Source organism: Onychostruthus taczanowskii, unplaced genomic scaffold (genome assembly GCF_017590055.1).
Source record: "Onychostruthus taczanowskii isolate IOZ18803 unplaced genomic scaffold, ASM1759005v1 scaffold5, whole genome shotgun sequence".
Classification (NCBI taxonomy): Eukaryota; Metazoa; Chordata; class Aves; order Passeriformes; family Passeridae; genus Onychostruthus; species Onychostruthus taczanowskii.
Window position 1 is genome coordinate 13988097 of NW_024502568.1, and position 21127 is coordinate 14009223.

The 21127-nt window shown below is 39.9% G+C and overlaps 1 protein-coding gene and 1 non-coding gene across 2 annotated transcripts in view; both read right to left on the reverse strand.

The window, feature by feature from the left end:
* Positions 1 to 21127, reverse strand: part of EIF3A (eukaryotic translation initiation factor 3 subunit A) — a 28942-nt gene that overhangs the window by 7559 nt on the left and 256 nt on the right. The window contains exons 2-18 of the mRNA XM_041415476.1: positions 17654 to 17844; positions 17316 to 17452; positions 15252 to 15415; positions 14004 to 14203; positions 13298 to 13506; positions 12653 to 12824; positions 11582 to 11686; positions 10708 to 10806; positions 9906 to 10022; positions 9318 to 9503; positions 6775 to 7122; positions 6437 to 6541; positions 4574 to 4687; positions 4162 to 4284; positions 3283 to 3436; positions 2148 to 2332; positions 353 to 441 (exon numbers count right to left, since the gene is read on the reverse strand). Of these exons, the coding sequence (XP_041271410.1) occupies positions 353 to 441; positions 2148 to 2332; positions 3283 to 3436; positions 4162 to 4284; positions 4574 to 4687; positions 6437 to 6541; positions 6775 to 7122; positions 9318 to 9503; positions 9906 to 10022; positions 10708 to 10806; positions 11582 to 11686; positions 12653 to 12824; positions 13298 to 13506; positions 14004 to 14203; positions 15252 to 15415; positions 17316 to 17452; positions 17654 to 17844 (2698 nt within the window). The remainder of the gene's footprint in view (positions 1 to 352; positions 442 to 2147; positions 2333 to 3282; positions 3437 to 4161; positions 4285 to 4573; positions 4688 to 6436; positions 6542 to 6774; positions 7123 to 9317; positions 9504 to 9905; positions 10023 to 10707; positions 10807 to 11581; positions 11687 to 12652; positions 12825 to 13297; positions 13507 to 14003; positions 14204 to 15251; positions 15416 to 17315; positions 17453 to 17653; positions 17845 to 21127) is intronic.
* Positions 10231 to 10363, reverse strand: LOC121341964. Its single transcript, XR_005953484.1, has one exon. It is a non-coding gene; the product is annotated as a small nucleolar RNA SNORA19 (small nucleolar RNA).

Genomic DNA, 21127 nt, shown 5'->3' on the forward strand with positions numbered 1-21127 from the left:
TGTCATCCTTCTCCATTCTGTATTTACAGAGCTGACACCAATGTTTGAGTGGGAGAAAAGTTGTTAATTTAAAAAGGAATCCAAGGAAGCAAGTTGTTTATCACACACAGAAGGTGTCTTGCCTTCACATATCTAAGCCAAATAAAACAGGAATGTTATCTGAGCATGGCTCCAAGATAAAACCTCTCTCTCATTCCAAGATCCTTACAAAGCAACTTTTTAATAGAAGGTAACTTTCAGAGATGTAGAGGCATGAGATATTAGTCAGTTAGTGCAGCTTTAGCAGTAGCATCAAATGGGAGCCTCCATACTTTGATCCCAATGTAACTGGGGCTTGGTAACCCCTGATTACCTCTCCACTGGTGCTCGACGCCATTCAGATTCCGGCTCACCTCCTCTTCTCCAGGAGCTTTCCGACTCCCTGTCACCCCAACGAGATTCCTGCGTGTCAAAAGAAATTATGAACATTCTCTTTGAATGTTTAAAACAAAGATTTTCAACATATAATTCACTCTTGAGCACCTTATGTCACTAAAAACTCACTTGTCACACTGCAGAACACAGAACTATCAAGAGTCAGAGTAGCTAAAGTCTGGTTTTAACTGATTTTATTGTTTCTGCTGCAGTTCAAACAAAAACATGGTTCCCCTTGTGCCACAGACTTTACCTGCAGTGTAGGATATATGCAAACACACTAAAAAGTTTATGAGAAGTGTATGAACAATTGAACAGCTACAGTCAACCACAGCCACTACCTGACACAAAAGAGATGTTCTAACAGTTTCACTTTTCCTGGGGGCTTATAACAACAGGAATGAACTCAAGTAATTATTTGCTTCTGTGCTTTCTGATCTCATCAGGAAATGTAACTGAATACACTGAAAGCTCTCTGTGGCAATGACAATTTTGTTCCCAATACCTCAGTGCTCAGAAGAGGTGAGATATTAGTGATTCACACGGGTTGCAGGGCAGAGCAATGACAAATCTGTATTTTTCCAAAATAAAGTTAAAATGTCTCTCTCCATTGCCAGACAAACCATTTAAACAGATTTTTACGCCTTAATTCCACAACAAGAAACCAGTTAGCTAAACCATCCAAAATACCTGATTTCACATAATCACACAACCCCTTTATAAGAAGAATATTCCAGTTTTAAACCCCTCTTTGAAAAGTGTTTGTATTTTTCATTATGGGTTAACCAAGATCTTGCATATTCACTACTCTGTCTCCTTAAATGCTTTAGAAATGACCCCAAATAACAACGGTGAGCAAAGAATCCCAAAACCGCAGATGGAATTTCTGGAGTGGTACAGCTATCTCTCTCAGAACCTGAGCCAGCTTTTCCATAGAATCAAGTGCCCACAGATAAGAGACCTCTTATGTGAAAAATACCCATCATGATTATTTACCTGACAGACTGTCAAAACAATTTATACAATCTGATAACTTATCTTCATAGTGTTCCTCAATGAAATATGTATTAAACAAAGAGAAAGGCTGTGGGGAATGAAATTGAAAACCAGTTCTCTTGAAAGTTCTGAAAAAGTGGGAGTGTAAAAGGCTTATGGTACTTAGTTACATTCTTTAAAAGCATTAAGTATTTCCAAGTAAGTTTTGTTGTTTTACTTCCTGTTGGGTTGGGGTAGTGAGTTCTCCCAACCCAAGTTATATTTGTACAGAGAAAGTTGCACACACACATCTTGGTTTTATGTTATTGCATATTTCTTATAAAATACAAAACTATGCTTTTATGTTTAATCTGGGGGGAATTTTCTTTCAATATCCACTTGAATGAGTGGATATTTTGTATGAGTCACTGCACTTGCTTCCAACAGTTTTCCTTCTTTTTGTATTAAAGAAAATTTTGCCCAATATTCATTTTAGTCTTTATTAATGTAGTTTTTAAACAGCTTGGCAATCTTAGCTTCCAGGGAGTTTCTTTACTTTATTGCTAAACTGGAGATTCCAGATGCTGATAGTGAGCTGAAACTAAGTGACAGTAATTAAATTATTAATTCAGCCACTCACATTCTAACTTAATAAATAAATAAACTAACCTCTGATTTTGCAATGTTAACACCTTATTTCAAATAAACTACTGAAGAAGGGACAGTCAGAAAGAAACAAACCTGCAGGAATTACCCACCTTCCTTGAAAATGGGTCATCCAGCCCTCTCCTCTCTTCCTCTCGGCGGCGCTCTCTTTCCTCTATCTCCATTTCTCTCTGACGTTTTTTCTTCTCCAGCTCCTCCAGTTTCTTGACTCGCTCCTGGTACTCCCGCTGCTCCTGCTCGCGCTTCTCGCGCTCGATGCGCTCCTTCTCCTCACGCTCTGCACATTTGGAAACACACAGAGGATTTGTTACCAACACAAATTCCATTACTTTGCTGCATCCACAGAAGGGTTCTACAACACAATCTCTCCCCTTGGGCTCTATAAAAAATAAACACTTAAAAATACAAGCATTTCATATGATGTGTTTAGCTGACCACAGAACCTGTTTTCTGCAAGTCGCCTAACTCAAAAGCAATAGGAAAAGGACCCCTGATACATCAATTTATGAGACATCTTGAACAACTAGCAAGAAAGAAGAAGTTCCAATATCTTTATGTTAATTCAATGTACATACTTAACTAGCAACTAAATTTTAGCAACTAAAATATCAGTAACTACCTCAAACATAGTAGAGGATCCCTCCCTTAGAAAATGTCGAACAAAAAAATCAGCTAAGAGTGTCAGAAATTTGATATTCATGACTGCTTCAGTTGTTGTTTGTTTTTTAAATACTGCATTATGATGAACTCTGATACTTAAAATCTTCAACCTCCAATTGACAAATAGGGCAGAAATTCATCCTGCAGTTTCCCAACCACCTCTTCTCCTCTAAAGCCCTGAAACAGGGTATTAGGGCTATCAGACACAACAATTCACAGGGAAAGATGTGTGAGTCATTTACAATTTTGAAGTTCTTGATCTGACACCAATGCTCTTTTCTCTTTAAGATGTGCACAAACAAGTGGCCAGAACTCCAACTATAGGCTAAAATCAAGGACTCAGTTTTTCATCAGCCTCTCTTACCTCATCTCCTCCTTCACTCATGTCTAGAAGCTACAAAGCTTTACCTTCCTGTCTGTGCTGCACAAGTAAGCAAGGAAGGTGTGACAACTGAAGTGGAAAAGATTTCCTCCAAGCTCATGAAACAGGAAAACCAGACACTAGCTGTGTTACAAAATGGGAAGGCTCAAGGATAGAAAGGATGAAAGTCACATTCTCAATCACACCTTTAAGCAGCTGCTCCTCCCGTAGCCTTTGCTCCTCCTCCTCCTTCTCCCTGTAGTAAGTGATGCGTCTCTCCTCTTTGCGCTGCTTCTTGCGTTCCTCCAGACGGTTCCGCCTCTCCTCTGCCAACCGCTCCTGGAACTGCTTGAGCTTATCCTGAAATACCAACGAGACACCTCAGAACACAATACTGCAATGTCTGAGAGCTAGGCAGTTACACAATTGTTAAATAAAGCTGCACAGAAATTCAAAACAACTGCAACATATAAATTTTGCTCTGCTGAAGAACGTCCTGTTTGCCACGTCAACCTCTTCTGTAACTGATTTTGTATAAGTGAATATACTCTAGTGTAGAAGAAAGACACAATCAGATAATCATGTATAGTATTAGTCCTTTATCTGCTTTTTCAGAAAGGAATGGCCTAAATAATAATTTGTGTGTACCTAAAATATATCATCCAAAATTATCCCTATTATTGCAAAGAATCATATGCAGTTACTAAATTATATTAACCTTCATTTATTGTGCCTTTTTTTGGTAAAGCTAGTTTTTACTGCAACACAGCCCAATACTCAAACCTATAAACAGGCAGACACAGCTGTCTGCCTATATGACACCCAGTGATCCCTTATTAACAGCTGTACTGAAATAAACAATTTACCCCCTCTTTATTTTCCATATTACCTATTCCAGAAACTGTCAAAAATTTGAAGTGATACTACCTAGGAACAGGTGCACGAAATTTCATTTAAAAGCCAAAGCAGAAATAAGCAATTCCACAGTTCTGGACCATTTTAAATACTAATTTGTTTCCAGTTTCATGAAGAATCAATTCCCCACTTTAGGGGTAACTTTGTAAGCAATGCCACATCTCATGTACCTCATAAACTGTTCGTCGTGATGCCTTGAGCCTGGCTTCAAATAAATCTCTATCCTCCAGCATCCTGGAGAGTCTGCTCTTGTGCTCAAGGGCCTTCTCACGCTCCAGCTGCAGGGTGGTGATCTGAAAACAGAAAATAAATGAAGTATAACTTCATTATACATCTGGATTCAATCTACCCCAGCCACTAGAAGGAAAAATTTTCACTTCCCCTTTCAGAGCAAAGACAGAAGAAATTGCTGTCCACTAAAACAGTGAAAGCACAAAGCTAACAATCTGTGAATGTGTGTAAAGATTTCAATCTTTCTTTCTTTTTTTGGAAAGAGCTGGGAAAAAGAAAACAAACAGTGCAAACCCCACTATTTTTCATACATTGCTAATGCACTTTATCAACTGAACAAAAAATTCTTACCCTTTCTTCTTCCTGTTGCTCCCACAGCTCCATATCATGCACTCTTTGTTCCTCATAGGCAGTCTTTATTAAAGGAATTTCTTCCAAGCGCTTCGCTCTTTCAAAGTAGTCAATCTGAGTAAAGGTAACACATCTTTAGTGTGACATAATGCACACATAAACCCCTGATTTCTGGAGACTTCTCCAACATAGCTGATATATTATGGCAAAATAGCAACAAACACACTGGACCATCTAAGGTCAACCTAACCAAGAACATGCCTCTACCACCGGCTGGCAACTAAGTGTACTCCCAGGCAAGGATGCAGGAATGGAGACAGGCACATCATAATTCTCTCTCAGCATCATCCATGTTCAGCTCCCAGCATTTTCTGTGTTGGAAGTATTTTTTGTATTTTAAACAGTGGATTTCCTCTCGTGTCCTGAGCTCAAAGCTTTTCATATACAACAATGTACTTTGGAAAGAACTCCTGCATGTCTGTGGCTCACAGCATGAAGATCCAACTTCTACCTACAAACAGCTCTGAACATGGTTCCTGCTGGCTTCATTTGATGCTTGTCACTCCACTACCCCTTGCAGGCAGTGCAAGAACAGCTGCTCCCACCATCAGCTCTTTCAACAGGTACACTCTTACAGACTGGCACCACATCCTCTCTCTGGAAGTCTGACAGAGGGGTACTGTTTTACAAAGACACTTCCCCCACAGAAGCCAATCTGCATCAACGATAATTCTTGTTGGCCTCCTATCAAACTTCCAGTGCAGCCACATCCTTTTAGACATAAAGAGACCAGAACTGCAGACAGTGCTCAAAATGCAGAGGAACCAAGCTCTCACTGCTGGCAAGAATGTTAAGTTTAAAGCCCATCATATAATACGCAAAGCCAAAAACTGAGGGATTCTTTCCCCAGCTTTCCCTATATAAAGTTTTAAATCTATCTAACCAGAACATACTTCAAAGACTTCCTTTTGTCACACTATTAAGTTGGGGTTTTTTGTGAAGAGCTTTGGAAAAAGCTTTTTTTTGAAATCCAACTTAGTTGCACCCATGAGATCAGCCTGAGTCATACTTTTGCTGTGACAGCTTCAGAGAGCTCTAAGAGGAAGCCCTTTGCTAGCATTCCTTTCATAGAAGCTGTGCTGACTTTACAAGGTAGATCATATTCAATCAGGTGACTACTAATTCTACTGTCAATGTACTTTCTGCTTCTCTGTCCAGTGTAAGCAACAGCTTTACAAGCCTGCAGTGTCCAAGATCCTCACTGGAATATTTTTACCTAATCTGCCACTTTCTACTTGCCATTTTCCTTCAAACCAATTTTAAGTGACCCGAGTCACCAGCTGTACCACAGAAGCCCTGTTTCATCCCTGAATACAGCAATAAGCCCTGGCAGAATTCCACCTTGCCCAGGTCACCTGTTCCCATTTATTATGACACATTTCTCACACTTGTATAGCCACCCACGTTTCAGAGAGATCCTTTTCTGCCATCCAGGAGGGCTCTAGCAGAGGAGTTTCCTCTCGTTCAGTGAGGACTAACACCATTAATTAATTTCACTTCTCTGTAATGGTCTCTCCTTCTCTGAACATTTAACCTGTTCTGAACATTTTTTAATTACAAGTCTTCCCAACTAAGACTGAATTCACATCCAGCTTAAGGGTCCTTTTTCAACTCAACTCCATTAATTAGAACAGATTTTTGCACCGAAACCAGAGACCCAATTGGTATATAACACATTTACCTTTCTTGAGTTTCAAACATTTCCAAAATCAGTGTTATATATATGTGTATGCACACACGTATCAACACAGATCACATTCATTTAAAAACTGTATGGACATTTTTACCCTTCCTACTTTGTACCTTTTTCTCCTGATTCTTCAGTCGTTCCTGAAGTTCCTTCTTTTCTTTTTCCAGCTGTTCCACTTGTTTAGCCATAATAAAGTCAGGATCCAATTCTTCAAGATCCTACAACCAAGTAAAGTTATCAATACAAAAAGGAGAAAAAACTCCCACAAATGTGGTCTTTATTCCCCCAGGTAAAAAAGGTCCCATCCAAACCCAGAACTAAAATTTACTTGTCTCATTTTTAAGAGAGACTGTAAGACCAGATGCAGTACAAACCTAAGAAACTCAGGCAGCCCAGCAATGTAACACTGAAATAACAAAATAACTCCCCACCGCAACAATAAATCCCCTACCTCAATATCAATATCTTTAAATGCTTTGGCTCCCAGTTCAGTCTTCTTAATCTGCTCCAAGCGCTCCCGAACAGTTTTCTTTTTGATCTGCTCATGCTCCTGCAGGATCCTCTCCTTCTCCCTCTCCTTTGCCTCCTGGCGCAGCCTCTCCTCCTCAGCTTTCCGCACTTTCTGCAGTTCTGCTTCCCGCTGCTCCAGCTCCTCCTTTTCACGCTGGATGTTCAAGCTTTCCAGGCGCTCCTTTCTCTCCTCTATGGTTTGCCGGCGCGCAAGGATACGCTGATGCTCCTTCCTGGAATTTTTTAGGAAGGCAGTGACTGCCAGCTGATGCTGTTCTTCCTTCTCTTGCTGGATTTAAATTGAGAACAAGAAAATGATGTAAACAGTTCCTCTTCAAAAAGGCAGTAAGCAAAGCAAATGCTTCTCATGGAAAACACAGAGTTAATTCTATTCTCCAAACCTGCCAACTGAATGGAAGTACAGCTGTAGTGGCAAATCTAACCACTCATCCAAGTGGCATCCCAGGCAGTACCAACTGCCCAGAATCATGTGCACATGGAGAAAGTTGCCTGTAAAAGACAATATTCTGCCACATGGCTTGGGTATGACAGTTTGACTTCTTCTGTCCAAAAATATTGTAGACCCAGATGTAATTGATATTGAAATCTTTAACAGCAATGGGTGTGTGGGCCAATCTTGTTTGTCTCTGGATGTGTTTGCAAGCATATCACCACATGTACTGTATTTCACCAAAGTCATTCTTTTAAATTTTGTTATTTTCCAAACACACCAATAGAAGAAAAATGTATCCTAACTAATACAAAACACTATCGGTGAGATGATTAAAAAATAAGTCAACAATTTAAATGTATTTAAAAGCATTTTCATGACCTATAAAAAACACTAGGCTTCTAGACACTAGAACACAGACTGCTCTATAAGCAGCCTTCCCACCCCCCAGCATTGCCCAGAGCACCCCCACAGTTCTTTGTTGACATTCATGCTGTACACACGAGGAGGTGTCACTGTGCCAGCTCAGGGAGCTGCCCATTTCCATGAGTCCAGCCAAACACTGCAGCCCAAATCAGCTCCCACACTCCCCCAGCCAGGCTACTCCTGAAATGTGAGCACCCCCAGGGATATTTTTAGTAACCTGTCACTTCTAGGGCATTCAGCAAAAACACTGAAACATCCATGCTTTGCTGCAGATCTGCACACATTGAGAGCTAAATGGAGGTGCCAGAAACACCAGAGTACAAAGCTTTAGACAAATTTAATGGTTTTGTGAATTATTAGAAATGTGACAAATTAAAAGCTTTTAAGCATCTGACAAAAGTGGAAGGTTTTGACCTGAATAGTGAAGGAAAAAAGGATATCAACTTGTTCTGTAGCTTCTCTAACCACACAGATTGATATTAGCCTTTACTGTTCTCCAATTTTACAAGTGTAATGACCACTAATGAGTTAAATGAGGAGGATTTATTCAGCTACTAACTATACTAACATGTCAAGTGCAAGACTAACTGCCATTTCTATCCATGGATGTATAGTTAAAGCACATTTTTTCCTTTTTTTCTTTCAAAATGACAATCTAATACCAATTTAATACCAATCACAAATCAAATCTTTTAAAGGGAAAACCTATATAGAAATACTTTTATCTTAAATACTATAAAAACAATAATGTGTTCAAGCCAACATAAGGAAGTGAGCACTGAGTGTCATGATGCACTTCTACTTTCTGCATTTAGATTTTAAGAATATTACTCAATATTAAGTATAAGACTATTACTTAATATTAAGTACAAGAATATTACTTAATACTTAGTATTTTAATCTGCAGAGAATCTAACATGGACATGCTGCTATCAGCCTTTTTGCCTATGGAACAAATATCTGATGTGTTACCTATGAAATCTTTCATAAACCTAAAACAAATGAAAAAATTACCACTGCTCTAGCAAAAGAAGTGAAGGTTTAACTTGCCACGACCAAAGCATGCTGGAAATCTGAGACTGATTTACACCTTGTTGCTACAGAGCTCTGGAAAACCTGAAATGTGAGTCTGACCTTGAAGCCAAGAGCACCAGGGAGGAGGAAAAGAAGTGACAAAGACACGTCAGTTCTTGAGCTGTGGGATGTTTTGTTCTATAAAGCTGCATTCCAGCTTTTTCACAACAGCAGTTTTTCCAGGAAGAATAAATGAAGCAGGATCTTGGATTTTCAAAAATGCATACAAAACTTTAAACACATCCTAGTTCTGTAGGCTCATGTATGGAACAGTTATTATTTGTTATACCTAACCTGGTTATTTGCAAGACTGGCAACTTTAAACTCACACCTCTTGTGTACATTTTGCCATATTTTGGTTATGACCAGAAACTAACTAGCTGAGCACTTTTAAGAATGACTTCTTTAAAAGCACAAAAAACTGATTACCACTAAGCTGAAAAAAGAAAGTAAAATGTACATCTAATCTGAGAAAACACATTCATTAAAATATAAGCTTTGTCAACACTCTCCTAAGACTTTAAATGACTTACCATTAAGTGAGGAGGCTTAATGACTGCAAGAGCCTTAGCCAGAGCTGAGGACATGGCAGTCAGCTGGTTTCTGATCTGCTCAGAAGGCATGCTCTGCAGCTGAGGGCCCAGTGGAGCATCCTCTCTAGTACAGTAATTCAAATCTGAACCAAAACTCAGTGTCCGGGTTGTGTGATCAAGGCGAACCTTTGCAAAGACAGAAAAAAGGAAGAAAAAGGATTGTATTTTTTATTGAACAATTTCTCTGTTGCTCTGCCTATGACCACCATGAGTCAACAGAGGCTCTAAGCAGAAATTACTTGAAAAAAAATTTTGCTGTACCACTCCATGTGAAATGCCAAATTAGTTGAAGAAAAATAGCACTGTCAATGAAGGTTTGTTTTATTTCTATGGTTTAGGAAAAAAACAACCCAAACAACAACGAAAACAAAATCACTGGAAGAGGCTGAACTTTCAAGGATTCAGTGAAATGAGCACTACAAGACAAATCACTCCTGTCTCTTCCTCCATATTGTGAACCAGTTCCTTTTCATCACATGCAATACACATGAACCCAGACATGACACAAAGTCTCACTACAGCCCTCACCTGTAAGTCACAATGCCTGGCTGCATCCACGATACAGCGCTCCAGCTGGAAAGCATCCACAAAAGGAACCAGGGTGCACAGACGAGCAAACTCAATGCTTTGATAAATCTGGGCCACCTGAATGTGAACAGAAACATCAGGTATTTTTTTCCTCAGTATTTTTCCTCAATGAAAAGAAATCAGAGTAGAAGTTGTTGTAGAGGCCTTAAAGTCAACTCGCTAAATTGTCAGCAAATGAATGTATACATATGACTGCAGTTGCAAATACTGTTTGAGGATTCTATTTCTGTACTGTCTTCAGATAAACCCCATTCCTGAATGGCTGCTTTGTATGAAGGAGACTGGCAGCAGTAACTACATCCAGCTATGCTGCTAATTAGCCTTCAACTGTTTCTTTAGCACACCAGAAATAACACTGCTCATCACTGGTAAAGAAAGCAGGTCAATGAAATGTGCATTTTATAAAAAAATCTTAGATACAAATACAATTTTTAAAAAAGAAACTAAAAACCAAAGTGAAATACTTCCCTCCCTGATGTTACTCCAAAGAGAAGTAATGAAGAAAATCTAGAAGAGACTACATCACTGTACCCCACTATTAAGTATAGCTACTATAGCTGTATTTAAATGATGCACAAACTGAAGTTATAGGTAATATATTAAAGAAATGTATTTGAAAATCAAACATTCTTCTATTTGATAGTAAAAAATTATTTCAGCATTAAAGTTTCTAACATAATCTTCCCCCAAAGCATATTCAAACTTACATATACTTAGGAAGATGCATTATCTTTACTCATACCTGCTGCAGAAGGCGAAGGATGGTGTTGTTTTGCAGGTGAGGAATGTACAGCTGAAGCTCAGGTTCCTTTTCAGCTTGGTCCTTCACCCAGTTCAGAACCTATCAAAAGTCTGAAAAGTTACTCTATCTGCACTGACCTGTACAAACTTCACCATTGATGTTACATTTCTGGTTTACACTCTTAAAACAAGAGCACTTCTGTCCAGATACTGTTTTACTGAAGTGCATCCTTTGATCAGACCACTTAGTTACAAAGGAGAGCTGACAGTTTTTGTATGAAGGCGACTGACAGTACTGGCAACATTTACCACACTGCTAATTTACCTTCAAGTTCTTTTTAGCACCTCAAATATCTTTGTTCCCACTATCAAAGAAAAAGAACATGATGTGCTTCATCAACTGCAGAATTTACACTAACTTAATCAACAGCTCTCACATTATTCTACCTCCCAACACTCTACCTTTTAATAGTAAAAGCAGTCATTGGCTCATCCTTCCACTTAGCATACATCCCACTTGCCAGCATATGCCCACGTGTGCACACAGTCTTCTTATTTTGCACTTTAAACAAAATTAACTCAGTATTATCTCCACCAACAAAACCTTCTAACACATTCCCAAAACTCTGCACCTTTATGGAGCCCTCTGAATAGCACCCAAAAGACCTGAGTGAATTTTCATTCTATTTCAGTAACCTGGCTTACTCTCAGATGTCATGCACATATCATGGTGATGGAACTTCACCAAATCAAGGCTATTATTGAAAAATCAGGCAATAGAAAAAGCTGGTTGATATTTACCACAAGTCAATATTGAAATAACAGACTGTTAGTCAAGACCAATTGCTACACACACAGAGCTACAAAAAACTTACCTTGCTGACACGGGCACTCAACTTGAGCGGGTGAAAGTCTACTTCAAGCCAATTGTAAAGTTCTTTCACTTCTGGGACAACATATTGCACTACATTGAACCTGACCTACAGTCAACAAAGAAAATCCAAAGATCTCAACATAAATACAGTATTAACCAATAGTTAATGCTTTAAGAATTTCATATTCAACAAGTTAAACAGGCAACAGATGTGGTTTTTAATACAGGAAACTAGGGTTTTTTTCCATTACATTCTTAACTGCAGTAACAGTAGTTCTACACTACATCACTTAAATGTAGTTAAAAATTGAAAAGTAGACAAAAAACAATCTAAACAGACTAGAGTACCATCCTCAGCCATTTCTAAGACACAGGCCTACTACACAAACAAAGGCCCACATCCAAACTAAAACCACACATCTCTGTTCATTATTAAATTTCTGAAGCCTTAAGTTGTGGGTTTGAGGCAGACTAGAAAGGAACTGCAAGAAGAATTAACTCAAATTATTAAATAAGCTTTGAACCTAAATCTTAGATATGAGTGCTAACAACTGCAAAAAATTCAAACATTCTCTGAAAATACCCATTACTTAGTGTCTAATTTGTTTATGAGCACTGGGGGAGGTCTGAGGATAGATAAATCTAACATCCCTTCAAATTAAACACAAGGAAGTTTTCATAATCACTTAGATCCATATGGTCCAACATTTGACATCTGGCCTGTGCTTATCCAAAACACATTTAAAACAGAAAAATAAGCACTTGGTTCAGTTAATTACATACTTCAGAGTCAGAAAAAAACCCCAAAGTTCTAGGTCACAACATGTTTCAAACCCCTCAGTGTTTCAAATCAATATTTGCTGTTTGGGTGACATAAAAGACTACACTGAATTGCACACAAGCATTCATTATCACTGCCATTTCCAAACATTCCTTGTGAATCTGCAATTAAGTTCCAATTAACCACACAGCTGTTTTAGCTTTAAATTTGCTTTCCCACAGCTAAGCAGAGTGCTCTAGAAGGAACAGGCCTCAGCTCTGTGAAGCTGCTGACCTGAACCCCAGTACCCACCATGTCATTGATGAGGCTGGCCCGTGTCGGGGGGGCCTGCAGCCCCAGCAGGGTGGCCAGGCGCCGCTGCTTCTCCACGATGATTCCATCCATATCCAGGAGACGAGCAATATCAGTTCTCTCTGGAGTTATTGGAATGGACAGCGTGGCCAAAAGGACTCGAGTGGACATCCTGGTGACAAAGCAGAAGCGCAAGAGAACCCTTACTAACTCCTGCTCATCTATGTGCCAGTTCGAGAGGAATGAGGAGCATCCATGATGCAAAACTGTGTACAAACACCAGAATAACAGAGGAGACACCAACTACAGCATGAGAGGAAACTGTGAAATCTTGTGAAGAAAATACCACCACTCAAAAGAGAAAAAACCCCAAACGCCCAGATATTTATTGACTTGCATATCCTCTCAGTAAAGAGAAGGAAGCTTAACTAAGGTGAAGCTAATGTTCACAATACTTACACTGCAGCTTTGTAAAACATCCTCCTTGCTCTAGATTTCTTTTGAGGCAATTAGTACTGGCCAATTTAGGCAGAGCTGCTCACAGCCATACATGTCATCTGCTTCTTTTGGGGTACAATTTAGTTTATTTTTGAACCGAGGGGGTTAAAAACAGATTCTAAGATCACAGCAAGTATCTTTCCCCACCTCTGCATCTCCTCTTGTGTGAGATTCTTTCTCATTTCTCTCGATAAGTGATAAAGGCGGTGAAGGGTGGATGCGTGAAAAAGAGCATTTCCTGATTTCCAGAAGACAGTTGAAACTTTGTGGTAGTAATTTGCCATCAGCTGTGGTTTGGGTGGTTTCTTAGACAATGCAAATAGTCCATGAATATCTTCCACTGCTTTGAAAGCTTCCTAAAAACCCCAAAACAACCAAACACACCACTGTTAGGAAGTCTGTTGTAACATCCCAAAAAAGGAAAAACGTACATTTAAAAAGGTTTTAAGACTATAAAATATTTAATACTACTGAAAGCTATGATCTTCAGCTTTGTCAGCTACATGGAATTAAATACTTCTTTCTTAATAATTATTTGGACATACTCACTTTAACTATCTGCTTAGAAGTTGGTATTTTTGAAAACTTGTTTCATTCTGATTTTCAAGCTACAAACCAAGGTTGGGGCTGGGGAGCCAAACAAAAAATCTCTCACAGTTCTACCATCAAAGCTTGGTTTGAAATGCTGTGCAGGAACAAGAGACTAAGCATTCAATATTCTAGATATTAAAACTTTTATTCTTTAGCTCTTTTTCTCTCTTCACCTTGCTGCATGTACCACGAGACATGAACAGTGTGGAGAGAATTCTGGAAAGGCTGCAGACCAAGTGTGATGGGGAGCCCTGCTGCATACCTGCCACAGCTCCATGCTGATAGCACTGTCCAGCTGCACCAGCCTGGTCTCCAGGTGCATGGACTGGCTGTCAGGGTTGTTGAGGTTGATGGCTGTGCTTTGGTTGTGGTGCCGCTGGATCTGCCCCAGGTGCATCCGCAGGTTATCGCAGAGCTTGCGGAACTCCGCTTTCCGCGTGTACTGCAGGCAGAACTTGAAAGCTGCAAAAAGGAATAATGTAAATGTAAAATGTTCACTAATAGTGACTTCACGGTAGTTGTAAATGGGATTCAAGTATGTAAATCAGTACACTTAAAAAAATCTTCATTTGCAGTCAAAAGACATCTCAAACATGATACAATCCGTCACACATAATGAGTAAGTGACAATGCAGCGCATTTTCATCTTGACCTCAAAAGATGAAGATGTTTCCACATAATTAAGATTAAAGAGCAAAGGGAATACTTTAAGTCTCTTTAAAAATGTTCTAATTTATGCAGTGATTCCAGCTTTTAGTTTGAACTAAGAGCACACAAAATCCTGTGAATGGCATGAATTCAGGTTTTGGCTTTGTAAAATGTGGGAGAAATTCAAGTCATCTAAAGATGGTAAAGTCAAATGAAGCTTTCAAATGACCAGAGATGACACAGACAAAAACCCTGTCATTAATCCCATAGTTCTTAAACACCAGTCCTTGTTCTGGTTTCCAGAGTTAAGCACAACAGAAATGCATGAAAGAGGTCAAGAAGAGGGGATGGACTGTAGAGGGGGATCAAGACCACCCAAAACCCTGGAAGCCCTCCAACCCATTTCCAGAAAGGTCCAGAAGAACAGACAGAGCATGAGAATGGATTTGCACAACAAGTGAGAAACTCATCTATAAAAAGGTCAAGCCCAGGTGTGTGTACATCCCAGCACCCTGGACACCCCCAGCAGCTAGACCAACACTGGAGTGAGGACTGGTGACTTCTCTCTTTTACCCTCCCATTCTTTCTCTCTAGCCCTCTCTTTAATTCAACCCTCCCTTCTTTCACCCTATTCCTTCACCCAAAACCCACTGCCATGTGCTCGTACTGGGAGGTCAGGGACTAACACACCAATTCTCACGCCAAGCAAGTCATCCGCTACTAAAACTTTTTAAGCTTTTGAAGACCCTCTGATTCTTCTTGTTCCTTTTGACCACATGCATCTACAAATTTTGATGTTCCCTCCCTTTAGGGGGGGGGGCACCACATCATTATAGTTCAAGTTTCCATCTTTTGCACCTACCTTGCTGTGCGATGTCATGGTACAGGCGTTCTACTCGAGAATTATTTCTGAGAAGATCCAAACACTGTCTATAGGATTCCCACAGAAATTTAACCCAGGGTGTCAAAAGCAGGCGGTCAGTACGATCCTGAGTGTCTTCTCCACTTACAGCACTCAAAAGAACACTTCAGTCAGGGCAGCAGGGTAAGGAAAGAGAAAAAAGAGAAGTGGTTTATTCCCCACAATTCTTTCTCATCAATTTTTCTTACCAGGTTATAAGATGAGTCTGGACAAATCTGAACAGCTAATTGCTGCTGATTGGTCTATTGCTTATTTTCAAACTGGTCCCTCAGACTGCTCCCTTTTCCTTTAAAGGATGTAGATAATTATTTCAAAGTTTTAAGTTTCAAACTTTGAACTGACATGTTCGAGCTCCAGAGGTAAGACATCAGAAACTTGTATCCTTCAAAAGAAACTAACTCCAGGATTTTCTCCTTCTCTTTCCTAGCAGGGAGCTGTGTCCTGTACCTCTGTTAGAGTCAAGTATCAGTGTCAATTAAGACACTTTAGCACTTGCTGACACTTCCCTTTTAGTCACCAGCACTGCTGCCAGAGTTCACTTCATGTTGACATGTAACACAAGAGCTGTGTTATGACCTGCACACATCAGAACCCAGAATACTCATATTAGCATTTCAAATCCTTTACAAATTCTGACACAAAAAAGATGCTTAAATACATCAGAAGTAAGATACAGTAATACATCACAGGAATATAAGACAGGGCATTCCCAAGACACTGTGACCAATTCAGTGCTATGTCCTACATGATCCCTTTCTGCTAAACAATCCACTCAACATGTTAAACTCACTAAAAAACATCTTCCCTAAGCCTTCATTTTGAAAATTCTTTTTGAACTGTTTTTAATATAAAGTCTCAACTCTTCTATCTTTTCTACTACACCATTTGCAGTTCTGATTTGCATCCTTGGGTACTACATAAACTATTAAAGACGACACATCACCAGAGCTTTCTCTAACAGATCAAGAGGTGAATCCAGCAAAAAAGCATGAGAAGTCTAGAACACAGGACCTAAAAAACACTAAGGAAACTGCTGGTTTAGAGGAGAAGTGTGATTGAAAAGATCCATTCTCTAGTCCTTTTTTATATAAAGGAGAACAAGGAAAAGAGAGGTCAGTCAGTCTTCACTGTTTAACTATTAGTGGATTCCTCTGTAACAATTTCAGGCACTGGAAATAACATCAATGGCACTGCCCCCTATTGAAGACATGTCTGTCACCTTCTCTTTTGGCAACCAACTTCTACTAGAGAGTTTTGCTGTTAACATGTAAATGTAGAGCCTTCTACTCCAGGTCTTTATGAATATTATTTGACTACTACAACTCTATTCCTACACAAGACAAATACTTAGTAATTTCTTCCAATTTTTTGTCATTTCTATCACCATTCTATGTTCTCATTACCTATCCTATTAATTCTCTCTTGACTGTACTTTTCATGTCCTTTCTTCTATTATGTCATCACTTAACCAAGCAAGTATAAAGTAACATTTCCTTTTGTTTGTATGTGCACAATGTGGTCAGAAGAAACGGAGGCTACCACACACAAGAATTACATTGGTCTGATATAATTAACAGCATTTCTACATCAACTAGCATTGATTAGTTTACCATAATAAACTCTCCAAAACCACTACAGATGCAGATCTGAGCAGACACTGGAAAGTGGTGACCCAACTCTCAGAACCACTCCCACTGCACCTAGATCTTCTACTCCTTACTGCCTGCTTTCTTTACTCAGAATTTCATTCAATGTAAAATCCCTGCTTTCATCCCCACCTTTAAAACCATTAGAACACCACTAGTATTCTACTTCAAATCCACCACATTTATATCTCAGCTCTGTAAATGAAATTAAGCACACTTCTGTGATTAAAGACAGGCTGCACACCTTTCTGGAGTCTGAATGTTATCCAAATCTTCTGCTTCAAATCTACCACATTTATATCTCAGTTCTGTAAATGAAATTAAGGACACTTTCTGTGATTAAAGACAGGCTGCACACCTTTCTGGAGTCTGAATGTTATCCAAATCTTCTATGTCCAGTACCATCTGCTGGGATTCCTCCTTAGCTGCTTCTGTTTTTTCTTCAGCTAATTTTAAATAGGCTCGAACAACATCCTCCAAAGATTTGATGTTAACCTACACCAAAGGCAAAAAAATGGGAAGATGTTTCCACCCACAATAGGCAACATATCTTTTAAAATGTAACTGCTACAAACCCAAGAACATCTAAAAGGCATATTAATCCCAATTCAGGACAAATCAGTTATTTTAGATTGTATCAGCTGACAGATACCACGCTTGCTATAAATACATACAATAAAAAAACAAAAGCCATACCTGCTGGCAAATATTCTTGTACTGGTACAATCCTTCTTTTGCCAGGTGACTCTTGCGCAGATCCACGCAGAGCTCCAGGTACTTCAGCATAATTGGCTCGTGGATTTTCTGCCATGTTCGGTGTTTCTTACTTTTCATAACATCATAGAGAACATCAAGGGCAGGCTGCTTTTTGCCAACCTCAAGAAATTCTGAAAGTAAAATCTCAGTTAGCAAAAACTTGCGCACCTGAAAATGCATTTTTTTATGCTTAACACAGGAAACATTCAGTATTTAATTAGCTCTACCCAGAATGCACTGATGGTTTGATTTATTTGTAAATTTACGTGGGAATTTCAGGATAGCAGAGATGCCTCTCCATCCATCCAGGCATGACTGAGCACTTCACACACATGAACGTGTATGAATGCACACAGCCAGTTTTAACCATCCTGGTTTCATCAAGGACGAGGAATATCCACCAGGAGGCTTGTGGGTACAGCACCTACCCAGGGCATTTAACAAGGTGCAAAACATGCCACAAATGTGACTAAAGTCCTGCTCTCAGGTGAGGGAGGGAGGAAAAAAACTTAATTCAGCAAAGCTGTTCATTTGTTGTTTTTAACTCTTGAGTGGTTTAGCATTTCAGTTACAGACGTTACATCAAAAGCTGCTGCAGTTCAGTTGAAGGGTCAGACACTTTTTAGATCAGCCTTGCTGCTGAAACCAGTGCCCCATTTATTCATCCCTAAGCAGCTGCTGCTATTAACAGGAGATGTCAGCATCAGCAACTCCCACCTCTGACACCCCACACATTCTGCCTCACAAAACACAGCAAACCACCCACTGGAAACACTGAGGCAGCGACCCACATACACACAGACCCTGCTCTGAATGTACTCTGGACTGCAGAACAGCAGGAGAAATGAACACACAGAATGGGAAGCAAACAGGTTTAAAAGATAAGGGAGGTCAAGTACAGCTAGTGGGAAAAGTGGCTGTTCTTAAAGGCTGAGGGATGGAGTCAGTACTGCCATGAAGTACCTTGGAAAGCACTCCATTCCTAAAGAAATAATGGCAGAAACTATTAAAAGTAGGGGCCTGCTCCAGGGGCTCAGACATCAGACAGAGCTTCCAAGTTTTGGAATCTCAAATTTGAAGTTAAACATGGCAAAAGGTTTAGATTGAAAGCAGCAGAATGGTTTTAATTTAAGGACCACAACAGTTCATATTCATGGACCAGTTTATGTAAATAATGCACTGGCAGAAGATGAGCAAGCTCCTTTCTAGAGAAAGCACAGTGATACAACTGAAGATCATCAGAGTTACGGCGTGGCAGTACCCAGCAGTACTTTACTCACCACGGCAATTTTAATAAAGCTACCCTCCATCCCATAATTTACACTGCTCTTCTATCTCAGAGCTGCTTTTGAGACAATTACTGTTGAGCTTTACACTTTATTTATGGAAATAAACTTGAAAGGCAAGTTTGAACCTGCAACAATGCCAGGGCACTCCAACCACAGCTCTCAGTGGTCGATAACCAACTGGACAAAGCACAAAATTAATTTATGTTGTTTTGAAACTTTTAATTAACTCTGGCCAAGCAGGTTCTTACAAGTAAGTCAAATAATTAAGGCTAATTTAAGAGACACTTCAGTAAAAAGCACAAAATGAACCTGAAGAACCAAATACAGCACACAACACCAAGCTTGGCAGTAGGAACTGCAAGTTATGGAAACTCAGATCTGTAACATATAAACTGTAAGGCTGAGTCCATAAGTAGCTGTAAGAGTTACTTTCTACTAGTTTTGTTCTTTTATACTACTTAAAATGCTAACAGGTATCCAGAGTAGCAACTGAAGCTGAGTGGTCAAGAACCAGCTGATACACATCAAGAACTCACCTACTGCTGCTAACACAAAATCCTGAATTAAGCTCAATTTTCAATCTGAGAAAACACATCACCACAAGAGGTGACAAAGATGTCAAGTGCTTTACAGTATCTCTAACAGTGAGCAGGCTTAGTATCTGCAACAATAAAACACTCCTTAAAGTTGCATTACATTCCTGAGTACAAAGCAATGCCAAATACTAACAATAGCTGAGGGTTGGCCTTGACCTACATTTATCAATTATAAAAACACTTTTCTTACATATCTGTATATACTTAAAATCCTTCATGCTCTTCATATTTCCAAATATCACCTCTGTATGTTGAAGTCACTGAGAACATGAAGTGCTTCTAATGGACACTTGAGCCTTACTTACAAAAACACAGATTGAAACTAGAAACTGCACTGAATGTCCCCATTTAACATGCCAGTTTAACATTAAACTGCTTCCTGCAACACACAATCTGCCTTAGGTACGACTTTCCACCCTTTAATATGCTTGGCTGTGGTAAGATTGAGCCCCTGCAGTTTGCAAGACTTGACACTGCTTGTCATGTTTTCCATTCAGTCCACTGAAATTCAGGATTGTCAGCATCTGTCTGGAGAACACCCCCTCCAGCTCAACTCCACTCCTTCACTTCAACACAACTTGGCAGACTTGCAGCAGTATAACAAATGTGAACTTAAATACCAGGAAAGCATCAATAATAATAATGAGCAGTTTAAAGTCAATATTCCAGAAATGTAGCTTGCACACCAAGTACCATTTCCTCTACCCAAGAATTTGCAAATATAAATAAAAGTTATATATTATGGTACATGTATCTTTTCCAGTGAAAGGACTGATACAACACATCTTCATCCCTGAATGCTGACTGAAGCTGATTTTATCTTTCATCTTTTTATCTTTGTGGGAAAGACTTTTACAATGAATTTCTGATTAAAAATCTTGAGGATGTGCAGTACTTTCACATTTCCTTGTTAATATACTAAGTGCTTGAATAATGCACAGCCCCCAGACCACACAGCCTCTCCCGCTGTCATTTAAAGACCCATAAATCATTTCTAAGTTGTGGATGTCTTTAAGTGCCATCTTTCGATCAGCCCTGTGACAATGATCAGTCTAAATGGTCTTGCTAAGGGCTTAAAATAGGAGACTATAAAAAACAGAAGCGTCAAAGCCATATGTTTGGCCCGAAATGAGCCAACTGATAAATATAACCAGTCCAGCTTTTATGTGGCAGTCAGCAAGCACCGGCTACAGCGCTGAATTGTCTCCACGGTCGGTCTTCCAGGGGCAAACCGGTGCTATCAGCCCGTGCAGCAGTGCGGGAATTTCACCATTTGCGTTCTCACCGGAGTCACGCGAAGGACGGCATACAACACGCGGAGCCCACAGGGGACAGAAGGGCCCGGCATCAGCCCGGGTTCGCGATCACCCCGGCCCGCTCATGCCCGGCCCCGGCCGCCCCTGGTGCCGGCGGCTCAGGCCCGCGGGATGAGGCCGTGCCAGCCGAGGCCGCCGCGGCTCCCCCTCCGCCCGGAGGCGGCCGTGGGGCCCAGGGGAGCGGGAGGCGGGGCCGGGCCCCAGACAAGCCAA